This window comes from Epinephelus lanceolatus, chromosome 6, assembly GCF_041903045.1.
Source record: "Epinephelus lanceolatus isolate andai-2023 chromosome 6, ASM4190304v1, whole genome shotgun sequence".
Lineage (NCBI taxonomy): Eukaryota > Metazoa > Chordata > Actinopteri > Perciformes > Serranidae > Epinephelus > Epinephelus lanceolatus.
In genome coordinates this window covers 38,269,884-38,291,790 of record NC_135739.1, presented here as the reverse complement: position 1 = coordinate 38,291,790, position 21,907 = coordinate 38,269,884, and the positions used below count along the sequence as shown (strand labels likewise).

Below are 21,907 nucleotides of genomic sequence, written 5' to 3'. Positions count from 1 at the left end.
TGTCTTTCAAACCTGTGTGTGGATGATAAGCAAGAGTGAAAACATTGAATTTCCCCTCAGAGGGATTAATAAAGTAAATAAAACTTTATATATATATTCAATTCTACCTAGGTCACTTTTTCTCTGAGTTAGAAGCTCATACTTACTTTGTTCGTCCATGGTGAACAACAGCAGGTCAGGTGGGGGAGTGAGATAAGAGGAAAGTCAAAAATGGTTAGTAAGAAAAGAAACCTTAGCAAAATAAACATATCAAAGAAAAAATGGTTGATAAATAAGCTCACACTTACCTTTTTGTCCACGGTGAACAACAGCAGCTCAGGTGGTGAAGTGAGAACAGACATGCAAGATTAGGGAGACAAGTACTCTTTAAATTATTGAATATTATGAATATAATGTATTTCATATAGTTACTTTACCTTTTTTGCCATATGAAGGCATTTTTGGTTTCTGGAGGATTATGTTAAGGGAGCAAATTGTTAGGAATATAGGCTAAATGTTAGGCAGACTTTAAACTAATTTTGGGGAGCTTTGTTGGTCCAGTGTTTCCATGAGGTTTGTTTATGTTGGATGTTCTGTTTTTTAAGGTGACTGAGCTGTAGGAGCAACTGTTGCTGTGAGAAGGAATGTAGTTTTAATTTGAACACTAATCAAGCTAATGTTTCTTTGCCCTGCCAGACGCAAAGGCAAATTTGTCTTCCTCAGCCCCGCCAGACGCGAAGGCTTAATGCACGGGGTGTCAACAGCCCTGCCAGACGCGAGGGCTACCTGGGGCATCGCCGGCCTCACCAGACACAAAGGCCGGCCCTCGGGATGAAAGAAAGAGAGGTTGATCCATCCACCGTGCAAAGTATGAGGAGATACTCTAAATAAGTCACGGTGCAAGACACTACGTGGGTGTTGACAGCCCTGCCAGACGCAAAGGCTGCCTGGGGCTTTGCTTGCCCAGCCAGATGCAAAGGCAAGCCCCCTGTGTTAAAAAGTGTCAATCTGGTGGTCCCAGTGCAAGACGCTATCTGGGGTGTTAGCAGCCCTGCAAGACACAAGGGCTACTTTGGCTTCCTCAGCCCCGCCAGACGCAAAGGCTACCTGGGGCATCGCTGGCCTCGCCACACGCAAAGGCGTCCTCAGGATGAAAGGAAGAAAAGTCGATCGTTCCACTGTGCAAATAATGAGGAGATAAACTAATAAAAACCCAGTGCAAGACGCTACGTGGGTGTTGACAGCCCTGCCAGACGCAAAGGCTGCCTGGGGCTTTGCTTGCCCAGCCAGATGCAAAGGCAGCCCCCTGTGTTAAAAAGTGTCAATCCGGTGGTCCCAGAGCAAGACGCTATCTGGGGTGTTAGCAGCCCTGCAAGACGCAAGGGCTGCCAAAGGAATCACTGTAATGTGGAGGTGATGAAGAGCAGATGTGTGATTGCTCCGATGACTCAAGCAGAATATTCAGCCCATCCATCGTTGAGTCAATCCGAGTCGCTCTCTTCAGCCCATCTCCGCCTCTTCGTGTGTGAGAGCTTGAGACTAATATGGCAAAAGGATCTCGGTGGTGAGATTAGTGAAGATGTATGGCAGGATATGATCTCAAATGTAGGCTCGGCTACAAGGGATGCAAGGAGTAAGGTCATCCACTATAAGATCGTACATAGGTATTATTTTACACCACTGAAATTGTTTAAAAAAAAAGGACAGTAAATGCTGGAAATGTCATAAGGAGTTGGGCACATTCCTTCTAGGGCTGTACCCAAATATTCGGATATTCGAATATTCGTTTCTATGGGTAGGTATTCGTCATGAAAATTTGGTATTCGATATTCGTTTTTTTTATTTACTTTTTTTTTTAAATTATTTTTATTTTATTTTTTTTTTACATTTTTTTTGTGCTAAATGTAGTCTTTTTGTTGTTGGTAAATGTAGGTTATCAATAAAAATCAAAACTTTTACATTGCATTGTTAAAAATGTGAAAATATAGTATCGCCTACCAACGGAGCTTGTGCATGGCACGCTTGAGCGCATCCGTCTGAGGCTGTGGATCAATGCCAAGTTTTACCACTTTATCACTATTCCCTCTAACTTGTAGCTGTTTTTTCGTTATCTTTTGAATTTAATATGAATTATGGAACCATTTTTGTCAACGTTTGTTTCCCCCGTTTTGTACAATAAATTATTGTTTAAAGTTTCAACAAGTTTCTTTTGGACTGCGTGACACAAGTGTGTTTTGAAAACGGCCGCGGACTGTCACCTGCTCAACGCATCAGTACCTTCAGATGCCATGACAGTAATAGCCAATAATGTCAAAATATCATTTACAGACCGATTTAACAGACGATCACTGCTGCCCGACCCGCAGGTCCATTTGCGAGTCCCGCGGGTTACGGGTTGACCCGCGCATCACTACTCAGCTCAGTCTATAAGGCTGTACACAACAGTAAGGCTATAGACATTATATTCTATTCAAGCCAGCAGAACCAGCAGCACATTGGCTCTACAGTGCACGGCACTGCTGATTAACCATTTTATTGCAGCACAGAGTGTCTGCCAGCAACCAATTACTTGCAGAGGCTTCCTACAACTTAAACAGGATGACTAGTCAATGTGAAAATCAAAAGAAAGCATAGAATAATGTACTGAAGGAGACTGTTGTGCCATCACATTTTTTGTGGTTTGAGAGCAAAGATCCGGTCGCCGCTGTGCAAAACTCCGCAATACAATTAGGTCCGAAAAAAACCCGGAGGAGTGCTTCGCAAGGAGTCTTTGAAAGGAGCTGAGCCTGGCGTAAAACCGGCGAGAGCAGGCAGCACGGCTGTGCTGTATGGAGTTGGATTTGTTGTTGTTTATGTAGTTGTTGTCTGAGCTGTGTTTGGGGCATGTAAAAATGTTTTTTACAGCCTTGTAGCCCAGGTTCTGCTGTTTAATTTGATGTGCAACATCACTATGTTCTTCGTGATCAGTGCATTGTTTCACACTGTGTTTGCAAAGTCGCTCTCAAATGGGGGACTTTCAGGTTTGACAGGTTCGATGTAACACTAGCATATCTTTATCTGAGCCAAAATGATCTATGGCTATAGCAAACCTAAAGCAGCAGATGTACGATTGTCATGGGATAATAGATTAGAGAATTTCTAATTTTCAATGGATCCACAGGTAGAAGTTGCCATAGCTAATGTCAAAGTGCCACACTGTAAGCACAATAATCACATACATAAACACATAAACACTACAGCTGGTAAAAGTGGGACTTAGTTTGTAGTATAAATCTTACTGCCAGCTAGTTTGTAAATTTCACAAAGGGATCAATAAAGTCTTACCTTAGCCTATAAAAATACATCAACTTTTACTATTTTATTATTATTACAATTTGTATTATTACACTAAAAAATGCAAAGTAACTAAAGGTATCAAAGAAAAGTAGTGGCGTAAAAAGTACAATATTTACCTCCAAAACATAGTAGAATAGAAATATAAAGTAGGAGAAACTGGAAATACTACAGTAGAGTACAAAACAAGTACCTCTAAAACTGTACTTGAATACAGTATTTGAGTAAATGTACTCAGTTACTTTCAACCACTGAAAACTAGGCCTATACAAGCACTGTTTGTAAGGGTTATCGTTCAGCTGCCAAATATTTGCAACAAGAATAATCACATCATGACTGACTCCTTGGCCTTCCTATTAAAACCTGTCAGTGGGCCCTCCTAAGGTTTTATTTGATGATTATGATATTCATACATTCCCAAAGGTCCAGACGCTCTAAATCCAGCAAGATATTTAGTCCAAACACATTATTACAACTATAGATATCTATGAAATGTCGTCACATTGTGTCAAACATTCATATTTCTCTACATATTATCCATAACTTCTCCCATTTTGCATGTAAACAAACTGACCAGCAGGATGCTAAAATGGAGGCAAACTCCTGGCCTTTTCAATGACACCTCACTTGGGACAATTGGAGCTTCCAGTGCTGTTGCTATGGCCTCGATAGCCAATGGGGGCATGTGTTTAAGGAGGGGGCATGTGTTTAAGGAAGGTGCATCACTTACTTTTCTGGGGATCTAGCCAATCAAAGAGTCAGTTATTAGTGGTTTGTGATGGTTTATGGGTCCTGTAGTCAATTAGATGTCCTTCAGTGTTAGTTGTTCAAGAATACAAATGTTGGTTTGTTGCTCTCAATGACAAATGACTTGTGGATAATAACTAATTGTATGAATAAATTCAGACCAAATATATTGGCCACTATAACTATGAATTTCTGGAATAATCTGGTCACTTTTTAAACCTCAGCTTATTATTTCATAATCATCTTGTTGTTTTTTTGTTGTTGTTGTTTTACAGTAATACTTTATTGCAAGTCATTTGTATCTATTTCAACATGCCCAAAGTATTTAAAATCTACAATGATGAATGAACCAAATTAAGATAAAAAGTCTCAAAGCTGTATCATGTCACATCTGGAAAAAAAAAACATCAGTGGAGGAGCATTTGACACCCTCATTGACATGGACAAATTTTAAGACAACTACCCCCTTGGGTGTAGATATGCAAAGGGCCCCACCAGCTCTCCTACGTAAGAGCAAGATATACAGACTTTGTGGTGTTTTTATCTTCTTATTATACTTTTTTTTGTGTCCTTGTGGTTGTTGTGTCTCTATGAGGTCATTTTGTGTCTCTTTGTGGTTGTTTTTGGCTCTTTGATGCAATTTTGTGTTTAATAAAGGTAATTTTGTGTTCCTATGAGGTAATTTTGTGTCTTTTTTGGTTGTTTTGTGTATCTTAGTAGTCATATTGTGTCTCCTTGTAGTTGCTTTGTGTCTACTTGTGGATTTTTATTTTTTTTTTACCTTTTTTGTAGTTCATTTGTGTCTCTGCAGTCCCTTTACATCTCTTTGTGGTCTTTTTGTTTCATTTTGTGGTCATTTGTTCCCAATAAGACAGTTCAGTAATCCATTTGTGCTTAATGTGTTTCTGGAGAGGTTTCACCTGTAAAAGTCCACCTTAAAGATTAGGTTTTATACTGAAGTGGAGCAGAACATGCGTAGAAAGGATTACTCATCAAACAGGAGAACTGGGTGAAACTAACATTTTCAGACAGGGCAGTAACAGACTGGTTAGACATTCACCATTCTCTAGTGCATGTAGGAAAGAAGTTTTGCAGAAGGGTGCATTCACCTACCTGTCAGGTGTCTCTCTGACCAGTCTTATCACACAAAGTAGTTTAAAGTAAATAGTTTGAAATCAAATAAAATATTACAGTAAAAGACAATGAGTTCCCTGCAACATGTAAATCCCAAGGTGAGGGGCATCAGAGTCTCACCACACAGTGGACTGCAAAGTCTGGCTGCTCGCATTACACAAGAGATCGCACAGGTAAGTGCTGGTAATCTGTACTTTTTTGCTCTACATTCGGTCTGTGTGTACTGGAGAAATAGCTCTATGTTTTCTGAATATCTATAATTTGAATAGGGATTTTTTTGGCATCTGCAAATGCAAAATAGATTTACTTCCACTGTGGTCATTGATGTTAAGCAGGTGTCAAGGCAACTTTGACCAAACCGATTAAATACCCGTTGATCATGAACAACTGATTCACACCGAAGCAACAAATTCAAAAACTGAAAGACATTTTAAATTACATAGAGTTTAAAACACTTTATCATTTCTCAAAACCAATCATTTGATTTTTTAAAAGTTAAGGTGGTTTTTTAGACTTTAATCCAGACTGGATCTGATCCTTTCCTAAATTAATATGTTCTCCTGCAGGGGGTCCAGAGACCCTTCAGAGAGGTGATTGATGTCAGCTCGGGTGATCCACACAAAGCAGGAATAAAACCCATCTCATTTGTTCGCCAGGTGAGTGTTATCATATCAGGTTTTCTTTCTCTTTTTTCACACCTTTAAAACTCTTCTCCATGATTTGGAGGCTGTCAGTGTTTGTAGAATATTTTCTTCAGACTATGTTTGTGATCATCAGAGCTATTTGTATTATGATTTTATTCATCCATTTAATGTGTTACATCCATGCAATTTTACATTTTTTTATGATGACACACACACTTTGTTGATCCTTGAAGACTCTCTTTGTGTTTTAGCAATGTCATAAAAAAAATTTCTAACCATGCTGTCTGTGCGGCTGATTTCTGGACTAGGATCCCCCAGTACTGTGTTTTTTTTTCTCAGAAAAGCACTTTCCTGCTTACACAAACTTATAAAGTTATATAAAGTTATAAATTTTCTCTAGCTTCTAGTCTATATTGTCCTAAATCTGCCTGTTTTCGCAGGTCTTGGCAGTATGTCTGCACCCTCAGCTGCTGAAAGACAAAAATCTTCCTCAGGATGTCAGGCTGAGGGCTCAGAGGATCCTGGAGGTCTGCGATGGAGGAAGTGTGGGTGAGGACAGCAAAAAGGTTTTTCCTGTACAATCTGTCTGACTTAAAAACTCGACAGACAGACTGGCATTTTAATCAAATGTCTAGAAATAACACATCCAATGACTGATCCATAGGTTCCTATACAGCCTCCACTGGCTTGAACCACGTCAAGCAAAGCATCGCTGAGTTCATCATGAGACGAGACGCTGGAGCGCCTTCATATGCCAAAGATATTATCATTACTGCTGGTTCTCAAAGGGCCCTGATGGTATAAATACACTGTCATTATTGTTGTATCATCACTATTCATTGTCCAGATACATTCTGGGGTAGTATTACAGGCATGTGGTCCACCATGTTGCACCACGTTTCTACCGTAGCCCAGAACTGACAAACCACACACTGGCTCTAGATAGGGATATTTGCATTTTTGCATTTTCACACCAACCACCATAGTTAGCAGCAAACTGCACCAAAGAAACACTGATTTGGGACATATAACCAAGTTATTTAATGTGTTTTCTGGTTTTCATCACCGGATCTGTTTTTTCCTAGAGAGGAAAAGACCTGCGGATAATTCGGCTCCCAGCTCCTGACCAGTAAATGCTAAATGAATCCTAAGTTAATGCTTTGCATTTGGTAGAAGTTTCAGTCGGTTGCAGTTTGCAGTCTTCATCCCTAGATGCCTATAAATCCTACACACTGTTCCTTTAAAGTGATCTTGTGTTGGCAAGGTTACTAAGATTCAGGCTAGCAAGATTAGATTAGTTTGATTACTTGAGAGGGAAGAAAAACTAATGGAGATGTAGACTTAGATCCTCAGCCTAAGCATACTGCCCTCCAGTGTGAATCCTATATGCACTTGAGGATTTTAGTTTGCCTTACAATTGTGACATTATGTGATTAGTCAAGGAGTTAAAGTATCTTGGGGTCTTGTTAATGAGTGACAGTTAAATGGAGTGTGAGATGAATAGGCAGTTAAGCGCAGCTATGCAGGCGCTGTGACGGACTGTCATGGTGAATCTATCTACATACCAACCCTCACCTACGTTATTGCTGAGCCGCCATTGAAGTGTCGCTCAAGCTCTCATTACCATACTTACGTCGTCATGGGCTTGTGTGTGATTGCAACTTGCAAAAAAGCACCTTGACTGATCATCATCTAGAGTTTGTATTTAATCTTGAAAATATCTATGCTTATGATCAGTGTCTGAGCCCAGTTTTAACATCACATTTTGCCACCCCATTGCATCCCCTGTGCAACCTAAAAACTATCATAGCAGTAGCTAACTAAGCTAAATAACACAGCACCACAGGTAAGGGAAAAAAAAACATATGATTGTTTGACACCTGAGACCAACTCAACTTTTGTTTGTGCTGTGTCACAACCATCAGTAGTATCAGGTAGCACTTTGTAGCTTCATGTCACTGGCTTCTATTCAAAAATTAACTGTAGCCTGTTGCTGTGTTGCTGTGGTGTGAACTCAGCATTGCACTGAAAACATACCAAGCAGCAGCAAAGTGTGGCCTGCGGCGAGCTGGCATGCAACATCTATGGAGAGCTATGGCTGTTTGATTCTGCAGTGAAATTTTGGGATAGTTAACTTTTAGTAGTGAATTGCAGCCAGAGAACAGCAGCAGCCAATCACTTAACAGAGTCGTGTGACTCTTGTGAAATATTGACCAGAGAATTTCTTCCCACCTGAAACATGTGAGCCGCACTTTTCTGTTGCCTCGTGTGTTTTCAGCATTACCCCACCTGGTGGTGGTGATGGATATTTACAACAACTTGTAAGCTTGTGTTTAGGATTTCATTTCAGTTATAGGACTGAATTCCCAGATCTCAGCAATCATTGTCATAACTGATGGAAATATTTAGCCAAAACTCCCCAAAGTAAGGCACACGTAATTTACTGTTATTACCCTTTAAAGGCCAGAATGTGAAATTATGACTAAACTAGTCCATACCCATTGGTAGCTTTGTCACCTTCTACCTATGTCAATCCTCAATGCCTATGTGCAGTTTCACATAGATTGACCACGTCAGTGAGTAGAAAAACATGGGACAGACAGAATGACTGACTGACAGAATGACACCCTGACAGTTTCCGTGATTATGTACAGCATACCATACCATGACTTAGTCATACCAAAAATTAGAAAAAAAAACAAACATTGGTCCACAGGGGGAGCCACAGCGATCGGTCGCATTTTAACCATTTTTAAGCATTTTTCTGTTGTTATAGCGCCACCCAGTTGCCAATTGGTGTTAAATTTCTCCAGTCATCTTGAGGCGTCCTGTTCTACATATCTACCAAGTTCAGTAAAAATCAATATGGCGGTTAGGCCTAGATAAGAAATTAGCTCTCGAGCGCCCCCATTTTGTTTGATGGGGTCAATAATGGAGGGGTCCCCTCAGATTATGTGTGGTCATATGCCTACAAAGTTGCGTGGTGATCGGTGAAACCCTTGAGACGTTATACACCTTTATGTGATGAGCCACGCCCTCCGCAGTATTCATTGCCTTATAGAAGATCAGTTTTAGTAAGTTTTCCAACTTTTGCCAAGACGGAACTTTAGATATTGGTCCCTAGATTATGTTCACCGAGTTTCATGCAGATCGGTCAAACTTCCTAGAAAGAGATCAATTTGAAGTGTTTTTCAAAAAATTCAAAATGGCAGAAAATCTATATTACTGGAAGTTATGGGTTCTTGAGGCAAATGTGTTCCTCATGAGGAGAGGCATCTCAGTGCAAAGTTTCATGTCTCTACGACATACGGGGCATGAGATATGTCCATTCAAAGTTTTCAATTTCAATCGGTTGCTATAGCGCCCCCCTTTGGCCAATTGATGTAATATTGCTTCATTCGCATCCTCCCATGACCCTCTACCACTGTGCCAAACTTCACATGGATTCACCAAATCAGTGAGGAGAAAAACGTTGAACAGACACACGGACAGACACACCCACAGACAGAGTTTTCCTCATTATATAGTAAGATTAAGCACTGACTGACTCAATATACAGTAAGTTTAAATATATTGATCTGTGGTATTGAGATGGTCCTTAGGCTGCTGACCAGTGAGAGGGGGGCGACTCAGACAGGTGTGTTGGCCCCAACGCCATGCCCACACACCCTGCCCATGCTGCTGGATGAGGCCGAGGTGACAATGGTGCCGTATCAGCTGATGGAGGACAGAGGCTGGGCTGTAGACCTGGACGAGCTGCACAGAGCAGTGAAGACTGCTAGGATGCACTGTGAACCCAGAGCAATTTACATCAGCAACCCAGGAAACCCCACTGGTAAACAACACACACTAGCTGCATTAAAGCCACCTGTTTAAACTTCCTTGCTGTCATCACTTTGTGTATGCTGCTGTTTGTCCTCATAGGTCACATGCAGGACTGGAAATCAATAGAGGAGGTGATTCGGTTTGCAGCAACTGAGAGACTCCTACTGTTAGTTGATGAGGTGATCATAAACTGTGTCTTCAGACTGTGGTTTAATAGAGTTACTGGCAGCCTTTTTGCTCACATAGTCTTTCATTATCTATGAATTCTTTTTCTCTGCACCACAGGTGTACCAGGACTGCGTGTATGGACAGGAGAAAGAGTTTATTTCCTATAAGAGAGTCCTGTTTGAGATGGGAAAAGAGTACTCAGAGACAGTAGAGTTGGTATCCTTCCACTGTTTATCCAGTGCCTGCATGGGAGAGTGAGTTCTGTCTCTTATATTTGTATTTTGTGTGCTTGTACATATTTCAGTGTTGACAGTGTTCTGGTATTGTACGTGTGCCTGCAGCATTATACACAGTGTTGGGAGGGTTACTTTTAAACATATTCCACTACAGATTTCTGAATACATACTTATATTTATAGACAGGGGCAGCAGTAGCTCAGTCCATAGGGTTGGGTGCCAGTTCACCTCCTGGGCACTGCCGAGGTGCCCTTGAGCAAGTCACCGAACCCCCCAACCGCTCGGGCACCTGACCAAGGCAGCCCCCTCACTCTGACATCTCTCCATTTTGTGCATGTATAGGTCCTGTTTGTGCATGTGTGTGTCTTTCGGACCTGTGTGTTAATGACAAAAGAGTGAAAAAATTGAATTTCCCCTCACGGGGATTAATAAAGTATATAAAATTAAATTAAAAAAAAATTCCATGCCAAAAACAACATTGTTCTAGCTGTATCTTCTGCCATTTTCGTGTGGCAGGTGCACTTCTTTTTTTTTTTTCAATATGTTAATGGGAAATCATCATGAATTTTACACTGCGTCCTAATATCAAGCAAGCATCAATCAATTGCATATGCACTTCTGTCATGTCATGTGAACAAAACATGTAGACTACCTATCAACTGTGCCATCGACTGGAGGTGTAATCACCTCAAAGATGGGCGAGCACTTACAGTCTTTCTACATTTGTACTTTTTAAACAGAAAACACTCATTTTATTTTGTGATATTTACTGGAAATAACATACGAGATAGCCAACAGCACTTTCCCTCCCTTGTGATCTCCCTCCAGCCAGCTGCCACCTTGTTTAGGTTTTTGTTGTTAAATGAGGAGGTATTGTGCAGATAACTCCTCATTTAACCTAAATCAGCTGGTCCTTGTCCATTGCAGCACTTTTAAAGTGAGCAACGGGACTAGCAACATCCCAAGTTGTCACATGTCACCGCTTTGTCAGTGGACTTTCACACCTACATGCAGGGGCGGACTGGCCATCTGGAGGTTCTGGAGAATCACAGAACAGCCGGTACTCCAGGACGGCTGGTGGCCGCCACGCGGTCATCACTTTTTTTTTTTTTTTTTTTTTTTTTTTTCCTTTTTCTCCCTGATAATCTACTGTTCCACGTCCAGTCCGCTAGGTGGCAGCCTTTAACCCCATGGGCCCGAACGACGCATAGTGCATCCAAATTCACACCTGTTCTTCACTATTGATTTTCTCTGCAACCGTGCATCATAGGTGCATCATGCACTTGTCGGTAGTCCAGTGTTTTCACAGCAAAAAAGAATGATAAAGTTACACTAAAACTATGTATAACAGAGCTTTCATACAGCTCAGATGGATTACTCGCGAATGCAGGCTCGCACAGAAATGCCACACATATCACATGAAAGTGCACAAGCAGAGCTTTCCAGTGATACACACGTCATTGTGCTGTCATCCCATCAGGCTATAAATCCAGATTAATTGTCTACAAAATAAAAAGCTGACGAATTTCTTTACAATCCATTATACAGATCTTGTTATCAGTCACTTCATATAGTGAGGAATATCGTATCTTACCACATCTTAGGCTTGTGTGTGTTTCTCCCTGTCTTTAGTCTTTAGTCTTTACAGGTCCCCTAAACCTCAAACTGTATTGTAATCTGCTATCCGATGCTCCCTCTCTAACCTCCTGTGCAGGAATTAGTGGTTGAAACACAGAGCAGGTCAAAGTGTTCAACTGTCACTGAATAGGGGTTATAACTCAGAAGAAACACACCGCTATGTGTTAGTGTGGGCTGTGATTAGTTGCATCACTGCAATGCAACAAAGAGGAATAAATAGAATTTATCTTTATCTATTTGTTTTCTAGCTGCACTAAACTCAATCAATTATGTAATTGTTACATGAAATCATACAAGGTACAACTCCAGTGAAATGTACTCCATTCAGCTCTTTTGACTTTGTATTGTGGGCTGCTGCTTTATAACTGTCCATGTTTGCTGACTGGCTGTAGTGAGTGTGTTTATGGCATCCTGGATGATTCTGGTAATTCATGGTTTCTGGTTGTGGAGTGCAGTTTGAGCTACAGTTGCTAAATCCATGACAGACTCAGTGAATTTATCAATATCATCTGTGACATCAACAGACTTGGCCTAGAACGTGCTCCAGACTCTGACTGGCTCCATCTCTAGCCTCACAGGGGGCATGCATTGTAGTTTGTTTACATATCTTGACCTAAACAACATTGTCATGTGATTGCTTTCCTCGAATACAGGCAGCAACTCCGCTCTGCAGCCACCTCTAAACAGCACATAGCAGTGGTCCAGAGTGGTTATTCCCCCTCTGCATAAGGCAAACAGGACTGGGACATCATTTCATATTCCCACTGTCACACCAGTCCTTATTCACCATGAAGCACACACTTCTTCCCCATCTTTCCCAAGATTCCTCTGTTTTGTCAGATCAGCATATAGCAAAGAGTCACCTGGTTAACCCTATGGGCCTGAACGACGCATAGTGCGTCCAAATTCACACCCGTTCTTCTCTGTGGATTTTCTCCGCGACCGTGCATCATAGCGAGAAGCCACGCATATCAGGTGAAACAGCGGAACTGTAGCTTTCCGAGAAGGCCAAGCACTTGTCAGTAGTCCAATGTTTTCACAGCGAAAAAAATGATAAAGTTACACTAAAATGATGTATAACAGAGCTTTCATACAGCTTTGCACAGACATTACACTTGGATGGATTGCTCGCGAATGCAGGCTCGCACAGAAATGCCACACATATCACATGAAAGCGCAGGAGCAGAGCTTTCCAGTGATACCACACACATCATTGTACTGTCATCCCATCAGGCTATAAATACAGATTGATTGTCTACAAAATAAAAACCTGACGAATTTCTTTACAATCCATTATACAGATCTTGTTACCAGTCACTTCATATAGTGAGGAATATCGTATCTTACCATGTCTTAGGCTTGCGTGTGTTTCTCCCTGTCTGTCCACATTTGTAGTCCAGCTTTCAAGATGCAAATATCTCCATATTGTCCAGACACTCCATCAAACTTTGTATGACAAGACCAGCCACTTCACCTTTGCGCACCCAGACAACTGTAGCCTAATTATGCATGCATGACAGGGCCGTAGTCACCATACACATTGAGGGGGACATGTGTCCCCCCCAATGCCCAAAATGCGCCCCAATATATAACTGAAACTGAAAAACAACAGCAAACTTTGTTTACTGCAAACAAAGTGGCAAATATTATCTTGGAGGACATCATTGCACTTGGTTGACTATTTTTCTATGATCTTAGATGTAAATATTGCATGTTTCTTTCAGATAACACATTTTTGCCCACATTGTCCTGAAAAAAACAAGATATAGCATGTGTATGTAGCCTTTATAATGACTGTGCTATGAGCTTAAAAGTAAAGGCAGTAAAAATACCCCAAAAACGCCTAGGGCCCATAGGGTTAAATTGGATGCCAGCTGGCCCATAGATGTTGGGCCTGTTTCAGGCAGTCACCTGCATTGTATTGTTCAGCAGAGAGACATCTGGACTGTGTCGTTTATTTCTCAGTGAGTATTCTACACTATGCTCTTAACACAACATCTAGTCAACATCGGTGCTATTGCTATAATTTGGAAGGTATAGTATCATGTGTTAAGATTTAAGTATTTTGACATCCGTGTCTGGGGCTGATGAGTTTCTGCGCACCGGTTGTTGTGGGCTGGGCCGAGTGAAAGTCCAGGGCTGTTTTTTAGTCCCAGTCCGCCCCTGCCTACATGTTACCCGCTAGGTATCCTTCTGCATCTGCTGCTGATGTTCCAGGATACTGCCACCAATGCCTGGACATCAACAAAAGCACATAGTTAGGTTTGCACTTTAAACATCAGGGTTTGGCTCTACATTCATACAAGAAGTGAACACCAGGCTTCCGGGTGAAAGTCTAGAGTTTGTTGGACCCATCCACCACTGCTCCCACCCATCCTATTGGGACTTTCCAGCTGCTTATATAACATCGTTACTGGCAGCGTTTAAAACTGACGCTGTCCTGTGGAGTATCATACTGCGACAAAGCGGCAATATTTGACAACTTAGGAATGAGAATGGGCTGGGAATAAATAGAAACAGAATGTCCAATATGACTTCAGCTCAAAACCACAGCACTCCATTGCAGTGGAAAACAATTCAATCAAACTGATGCTCAATCCCATTGCATTCAGTTAGGACACGGCGTTAGAGCAAATCAAACAAAACAAATAAAGTAATCCCTTCAAGGCTGGTGTTATTCTGTTTTTTCCTCATTGTTAATAGATTCATTTTGTCCATTGTGACTTCCCTACCATGCCTGATGCTCTCAGCTGCAAGTGTATTGGTTACTAATGAGTAGGTAAATCTTAAAAAAACAAACAAAAAAACAGCTGTATAATGTCATTTTTACAAAAAGTCTCATTGATTTGAAAACAGCTGGCTACTGTAGTTTGTTACAACCGTGACTCAAACATGAGGAAATGAGGTATTCGTTAGGGATTATATTCATCAGTGTATTGAATGTAATGTATAATGTATGTGGCATTGTCCTCATATAAACCACAGAGGCCATGCTTATTGTGATTTGACAGCTTATTTTATGGGAGCGGAAGGCTCCTATGCTGATAAACTAGACAAAAATGTTAAGTTGTACAGCTGTTGAAGCAATCATCACCAAACACAAACAAAAAAACCCTACAGATCACTTTGTTTCATATTTAGAGCACAGGAAGTGTAAATAGCCCAACACACATCAGCACCATAGACAGTATAAAAACAATGGATGTAGCCACCATGACTTCACCTTTTGGTTTTGAAGCCTTGTGTTTGGTATTTTGGCCCTTGCCATATTAGATTTTTGGAGTCAGAAGTGACCTGAGGTGATCTGAGGTGAGCAAAGGTGATGAGGACATAGGAAGAAACAAGGGTCATTGAGTGACTGAGCTTAGCTGAGGTGAAGCCTGGCAGACAGCCCATCACACAAAGCAGCCATGCCGTTTTTACAAGACACGACAATATCACAATGGCTGTTTTTTTTTTACTCTGTGTGTGTGTGTGTGTGTGCCAGGTGTTTATAGGTCTGTCTGTCTGTCGATGAATTTTGTCAATGGGACAGCAACACAACCGTGCACGATGCAGAACATTACAGGTGTGTTGACATCAAAATGCAGATCAAGTTCGAAAGCACATTCACATTAAGTTGGAATTGTTGTGTCACAGCTGGAGTGATCCAATTGCGAGATGGTCTCTAGTTAATGCATAACTTTAAGCCTTGATCAAATGAAAAGCAGACTATAAACATGTTTATTTCTGCTATGAAGTTGGGCGTTTTAACATGGGGTCTATGAAGATTGACTTGCTTTTGGAGCGAGCCTCAAATAGCCATTCAAGGATCTGCAGATTTTGGCACTTGTTTGTTTTTTAAGGCCCAGAGGTTGCTGTTTGATCAGCACCATGGATGAGCCCTGAACACCAAACCTCCATCACAGAAGTCAGAGGCAAGCAATGAGTAACCAAATAAATTCTGTATTTGTGTCCCAGGTGTGGTCTGAGGGCAGGATACATGGAGATGGTCAACATGGACCCAGAGGTGAGGCATGTTGTTAACATTATGCTGGATACTGATATCTGTGCTCCAGTCATAGGACAACTTGCACTGGATCTCATGGTCAACCCCCCAAAGCTTGGAGACCCCTCCTATGACACATACATGCAGGTAACACATCTGCAGCACCTCTCTCAGCTTACAAAGCATTATTAGAGTCCTCTTTCAAGACTCATTTTCCTGCCCTTCTTGGTCATGAAGATGCACGTATCCCAGCAGTATACATCCCTGTCCCATGTTGTATCACTGCTTAAATATCTGTTTGTTTTTCATGAAGGAGATTGTCATCACTCAGGCCACTCTGTCCCAGAATGCTAAGCGGGCTCAGGAGTTCCTGAATGAGCTACCAGGGATGAGCTGTCAGCCAGTGATGGGGGGAATCTACCTCTATCCCTGTCTGTATTTACCAGCTGAGATTATAGAGCAGGCCGAGGTGAGAAACCTTTATGTTCATCAAACAAAATATAGTGCAGTGTGGTGACAGATGGTATTTAGAGGGCTATATCCAAATGTTTTGCATGTTTTAGCAATTTTACCAAAAACTGTGTGTACTGTAAAACAAGTCAAGTCCCAATTAAACGCCCAATCCCTTTTACTAACCTGGTGTGACTACACATTTTGACGAATCAACAATTGTCTCAGTTAGTTGGTTGCCAAGCAGTTCATTTTAGTTCTATCACTACCCACTTGAGCTAAGAGTCAGCTGCCTAGATAGTGCATACAAATATAAATGTTAGATAAACTTTTGTCAATATGGAGATGCTGTGCATTGTTAGCTCAGTTAGATTCTCCACAATTCAATTATTCAGTTGATTTTACTGAAAGCATAAGCCCAAAGAATACAGTAATTCAGTTAGATTTACAGGCTTGGTAAATGAGAGAAAAAAAGTGGTGATTCCCTTGTAGCAGGAAGGAAAAAGGAAGTGATATCACAGCCTTGTCCACCTGAGCAGGAGAGGAAGGAGGAGGGGAAGGTGATAAATTAAGGGACACCTGTGAGCTGAACAGAGAGAGGGAAAATCTAACAAAGGAGACTTGAAGGAGGATGGAAAGGGAAAAAAAGAGGAAATAAGTAAAAGGGTGAACCCAGCACTAGATTAAATGAAAAGACAACAGTGAATTAAACCTAGTGACAAAGTGTTACAAGGACTGGCTGGAAATGAACGGTAAGGAAACAACAACCTGGAAACAGGTAACAGATTGGGTCTGCTGTGCTTTTCCTGCTTGGATTCAGTGGCTGAGCTGAGGTGGATGACTCACTACCAGCAGATAAGTTCCTTTTTTCCCCACCAATCTCCTGGCTTCTCCAAACTCGAGCTTCAAGTTAACCTGGGTCCTTCCCTCCCCCCTCACTCACACTCACACTCCCCACACACTCTTCCACCTGAATTGATTTGAACTGAATTACATTCATAATCCCCCAAACACACACACATCCGAACCTGAACTGAACTGGATTACATTCATACTCCTCATACTCAACTCTCCATATGGTACAAAATTAACTTGCACAGATTTTTTTACTTGTCATCTATCATAGTAAGTTTGATCTCTGCTTTTACTGTTGTCAAAATTATATGATTTATTTATACACTGTGTGAGCAAATTAGCAAAAAAAAAGTTTTATTTTATATCAGAAAATTAAAGATAAGTCACTACAACAGCCTGTTCTTCATTCCAGTGAGTATAGAAAGGGCTAAAAACATCACATTTCTGCTCTTAGATACTGGGGTTGGAGGCAGATGTCCTGTACTGTCAGATGTCACTGGAGGAAGAAGGTGTGTTATTAGGAGCAGGATGTCAGCATGGTGAAACAACTGGCAACTACTATCTGAGGTGAAAGATGTGACCATTTACACGTGAGTCAGGTATGTTTCATTTTCTCTCACAGCAACTGTATTGTGTTCTCTCTCTGTCTCTCAGGTTTTGTATCCTTGTCCCTCCTGACACCCTGCAGGAGGTCCTGGCTCATCTCGGCTCCTTTCAGCTTCGCCTCATGAACCCACTTCCTCACCCTGACAGAGGTGATAAGGACAGAGACATGGGGAGAAATTTTGTGACCCAACATGAAGCCCTCTGTGGAGAGGAGCAGATCCTCAGTTAAAGTGTCGATCATAAGACGGAGACACGTAGGGAGCGTTAAAGGCTCAAAGCATTTTTGTTCAAGGGGAAACTGAAATTCTTAAACTACAGTTCCTTTTGACATGCTGATTTTTAACTAGGCTAGCAGGTGGGAGGAAATAGTTGCCACCGTGGCAAGTTTTCTGTTTGAGTAAATTAAATTAAACTGAGAGATTTATTGTATTCAGCCTGCAGATCATACTATACTTTGCTTCTTTGCTTATAGTTTCATACACAATATTTCCCTCTGTGAAAGACTTATCCCTGTTTAGAAAAATATTGCAAAAACAGTATATTCTTTGTCTATAGAATGCACATAAAATAATATTCTGTTAATCTAAACAGACTCTTATCTACATCAACTACTGTACTTACTTGGTAGCAAATGTACAAAGATGGATGTCGAAATAACACAATCACATTGTCCTGACAAAGCTCATGAAAATCCATCTAAACCTTAGAACATGCAGGTGTAAACAAACTGGGCAACACATTACCATTCTGACCTCGTCACATATAGCTGCTTGGTCATGGACTTTCTAAGTCGACATATGATTTTGCAAGGTAGCCTGGGTGCGTCTGTTAATATTCTGCATTGTCTTTTTTCAAAATACACTTTCACAGGAAATGTACAATTTGCGCGCAGTCTCTCTCAAAATAAAGAAACTACATCAGTACAACAATGTAAATTTACTTTTTTTTTTCCTTCAGCAACAAACACGTTATGTTTAGCCAACACCTGCATGTGGTTAGGTTTGGGCAACAAAAGCATGGGGTTAAACAGGGTTAAAAAAAAAAAAAGAACAGGGTTTGGTTTTACATTCCGACTTCCCAGGTAAAACTTGTTGGACTCATCCACCGCCCCTCCCACCTCCCTACTTGGACTTTTTGACTGTGTTAAAAAGTATCTAGAGATGTTGTCGGGTCTTGTTGAATTTGTGCCACAAAGAATTAAGGCAGTTCTGAAGGCAAAAGGGGGTCCAACCTGGTACTAGCAAGGTGTTCATAATTAAGTGGCCAATGAGTGTGTACAATATGGTGTGGCATAATATGTATGTATGAGGCATGAGGCTCATTGCAAGATGGTAAGTAAATCCATTAACAGACCAGAAATAGAAGATCCCCAGATGACCTAGAGGTCTGGCGTTTGGAGACACTTTGGTTTCAAGTGAATTATGAGGATGATGGAGAGAGAGTGGTGGATTAAAAAAATAAAAAGAAAAAAAAGGTATGTTGCATCTGCTACACTTCAGTAGATTACATCAGTAGAATTTTTTTTTAACATTTAAACATTTATGCTAACATAACCCAGTGTGTTAGGTGAAACTAGACAAAAACAAAGCAGTTAAAATAAACTCCACCTCAAGTAACTATGACATTTAAAGGTGCTGTATATAAGAATGTGGCCAAAACGGTTACTGCCACGAGTCGTGTCCGCCCCACCCCCACCCCCCTCTACAGATTCGAGGTTGCTGCTCTGTGCTTCGGCGTCCAGCAAAAATAGAAGTCCTGCGTATCTGTTGCGGAGGGCTCTGGAGTGCCGCAGCTGAGACGGAGCCGGAATGCAGTACAGCTGCAGCCGGTGGAAACACACACATTGACTAGAACTGAATCCTATCGGAGCGCAGACGCAACCAACACGCATCTGGTGGAAATTGGGGGTGATTTGTTTGCCCACAGGCGGCTGCCGTGGCAGGAACTGCCCATTGGTCCGACCATATTAAACCCATTGTTCCGAAGTCCCGTTGTTCCGAAATCATCATGATGCCCTGTGGATATGGTCTGGTTAGGTTTAGGCACAAAATCCACTTGGTTAGGGTCAGGAAAAGATGATGGTGTGGGTTAAAATGAAAAAGAAAGTGACAAACACATAAGCCGTGAGCCTGCTTCGCCTCAAGCCTTTCCCAGCTGACCCAAAATATGTAACTTGTATATATATATATTTTGGATAATATGTCTCTATATTTTTTATGCAAGTATGGACTTTTTTGGGCTATTATGTATTCGCTGGTTTTGTACTATATGATGTGAACTTTCATATTTATGTAGGGTGACGTTTTTTTACATATGTGTACTCTAGATATGTGTGTACTCAAGGTCACTCTTCATGTTTATGCTGGACTACTGTATTTATATTAATACATCTTTGTCTGTATTTTTTCATTTTTTATATGTCTGGTTTACACACAGCTGTGATTCATCTCACTGATCACGGTGGGTATTTAAAGATGGCGTTTCTGGTTGTATCTTATTACAAGTATGAGGAAGAGCCTGCGTTGCTTGAAACGTCACTTGACAGAAAATAAATGGATTATGGGAGCTCTATCGGTGTGCGGATCATCTTTTCCTTTTTTGATGCCTTAAAAATGTCATCATGCAGGAAAGATGACACACACACACACACACACACACACACACACACAGATGAATTATAAAGCACCAACCTGGCGAACAAATGAAGTAGGTGCCATCCCTGCCCTGTGGGGATCCCCTGAACTGACATCAGTCACCTGCTGGAAGGGTGACACACGCACACACACACACACACACACACAAAGTAAACATTCTATTATTACAAATGAATGGGATAAATACTCCAAGGATGTGAGCACTGTTTTTCCTGCAAACTCTACTTCACACTACTTCACAACAATATAAAGATAAAAAAAGACTAATGCCATGTTTATTTCTCCGCAATTACATTCCAGACTGCACCAGTCTGCCCCTGTTGAATTCACTCATCAAAACTCACCTTTTCTGCTTTTAATATGTGATTGTGCGTGTTATGTATTTAAAGTGTGTTTTTATGATCATTTTATGGAAAGTATGTAAAGTGTCTTTAAGTGAAAGCATTCTATTATCAAAATTTATTATTATTGTTATTATTATGTATTCCATCCAATGGAGGTATTTGACTGATTCAGTGGAAATATTTTTTGTAACCTCTAAATCAAATTGACATTTTGGAGCTTCAAAGGAAGATAACCACTGCTGGAACAAATCTGTGAAAGCAAAATATGCTCTCTCTCTCTCTCTGTCTATAGAGACATCCCTACTCTGTGCACACACATGAATCCAAAAATTTAAATCATCCATTTACTGTATATAATCTCTCTCGCTCACGCACACGCACGCACGTGCGTCAGTAAGAGTCATGGAAACAGAACGCTGGAGTTACCAAGGCCCTATAAAAGCTGCAAGGCCTTTCTGAATGTCACATTTGCACTCGGACTTGACTCAAGTTTACCTGCAAAACCTTCTGCTGAAAAGCTGAAATATTGGAGACAATTTCTACTGAACAAACTGTTGGATACCTGATCTGAGAAACTCAAAACCTCACAGGTGAGAATCTTATTGCTCCTTCCGGGGCGCTGCTCTGTGGCTGCCCTGCTGAGTTTCAAAATGCCTTTGTGACTTGTTGCAAACTGATTTCCCCACAGCCACAATTTAAAGTATCTTTCTACACAGCCACAAATTAAAGTATCTTACTACATAGCCACAATTTAAAGTATCTTTCTATACAGCCACAAATTAAAGTATATTTCTACACGTCCACAAATTAAAGTATCTATCTACACGGCCACAAATTAAAGTATCTATCTATCTATCTATCTATCTATCTATCTATCTATCTATCTACCAGGAAAACTACATCTGCTACCTGTTGGAAAATGGCGTCCGGACCCCCCGCCGTGGAGCCCATGCTGTCCAGAGTCAGGCGTTGGATCACCTCCTTTTTCGGTAAGATATATTTTAATGTCATGATAAATTTAGCCTATTATTAATGTTGCTCAAATATAATGACATATAGGCCTATATACTAATTTCAGCACAAAAAATGCATTTAATTATGGTGAAATGTTGAATGTAAAGAGTCAGTTCACAAAATGTTCATCGATCTGTTAGGAAAAGAGATTTTGGTGATATTGGAGGTTTGCTTGGTGTAAAATGATTTATTATTATAAGAATATAGTGAATTTGTCGGGACAGGTGTGGAAGGTGTTAATAACTGTGTAGTGACACTGTTATTTTTGTTTGAGGGGACTGAATTTGGTAAA

The 21,907-nt window shown here is 40.9% G+C and overlaps 1 protein-coding gene across 2 annotated transcripts; it reads left to right on the top strand.

The window, feature by feature from the left end:
• Window positions 1–5,083: 5,083 nt before the first annotated feature.
• On the top strand, window positions 5,084–20,168 carry LOC117253721 (alanine aminotransferase 2-like). 2 transcript variants are annotated; one of them, XM_078169043.1, is made up of 11 exons: window positions 5,084–5,366; window positions 5,760–5,849; window positions 6,278–6,386; window positions 6,502–6,635; window positions 9,429–9,672; window positions 9,762–9,841; window positions 9,948–10,084; window positions 15,665–15,839; window positions 16,006–16,161; window positions 17,452–17,506; window positions 17,652–20,168. In XM_078169043.1, exons 1-11 carry the CDS (start codon window positions 5,262–5,264, stop codon window positions 17,726–17,728), a joined length of 1,362 nt encoding a protein of 453 aa, XP_078025169.1. In that variant the 5' UTR covers window positions 5,084–5,261; the 3' UTR covers window positions 17,729–20,168. The 2 variants fall into 2 exon arrangements, with proteins under 2 accessions (XP_078025169.1, XP_033477253.2); XM_033621362.2 differs by having other exon boundaries at window positions 17,452–17,564.
• The last annotated feature ends 1,739 nt before the right edge of the window (window positions 20,169–21,907 follow it).

Bases quoted from the DNA above. Each gene is read 5' to 3' on its own strand.
- LOC117253721 (XM_033621362.2), top strand. From the start codon at position 5,262: ATGAGTTCCCTGCAACATGTAAATCCCAAGGTGAGGGGCATCAGAGTC. The intron at 9,842-9,947 runs GTGATCATAAAC...TCTGCACCACAG, and splicing joins TCCTACTGTTAGTTGATGAG to GTGTACCAGGACTGCGTGTA. The intron at 15,840-16,005 runs GTAACACATCTG...TTTTTCATGAAG, and splicing joins CCTATGACACATACATGCAG to GAGATTGTCATCACTCAGGC.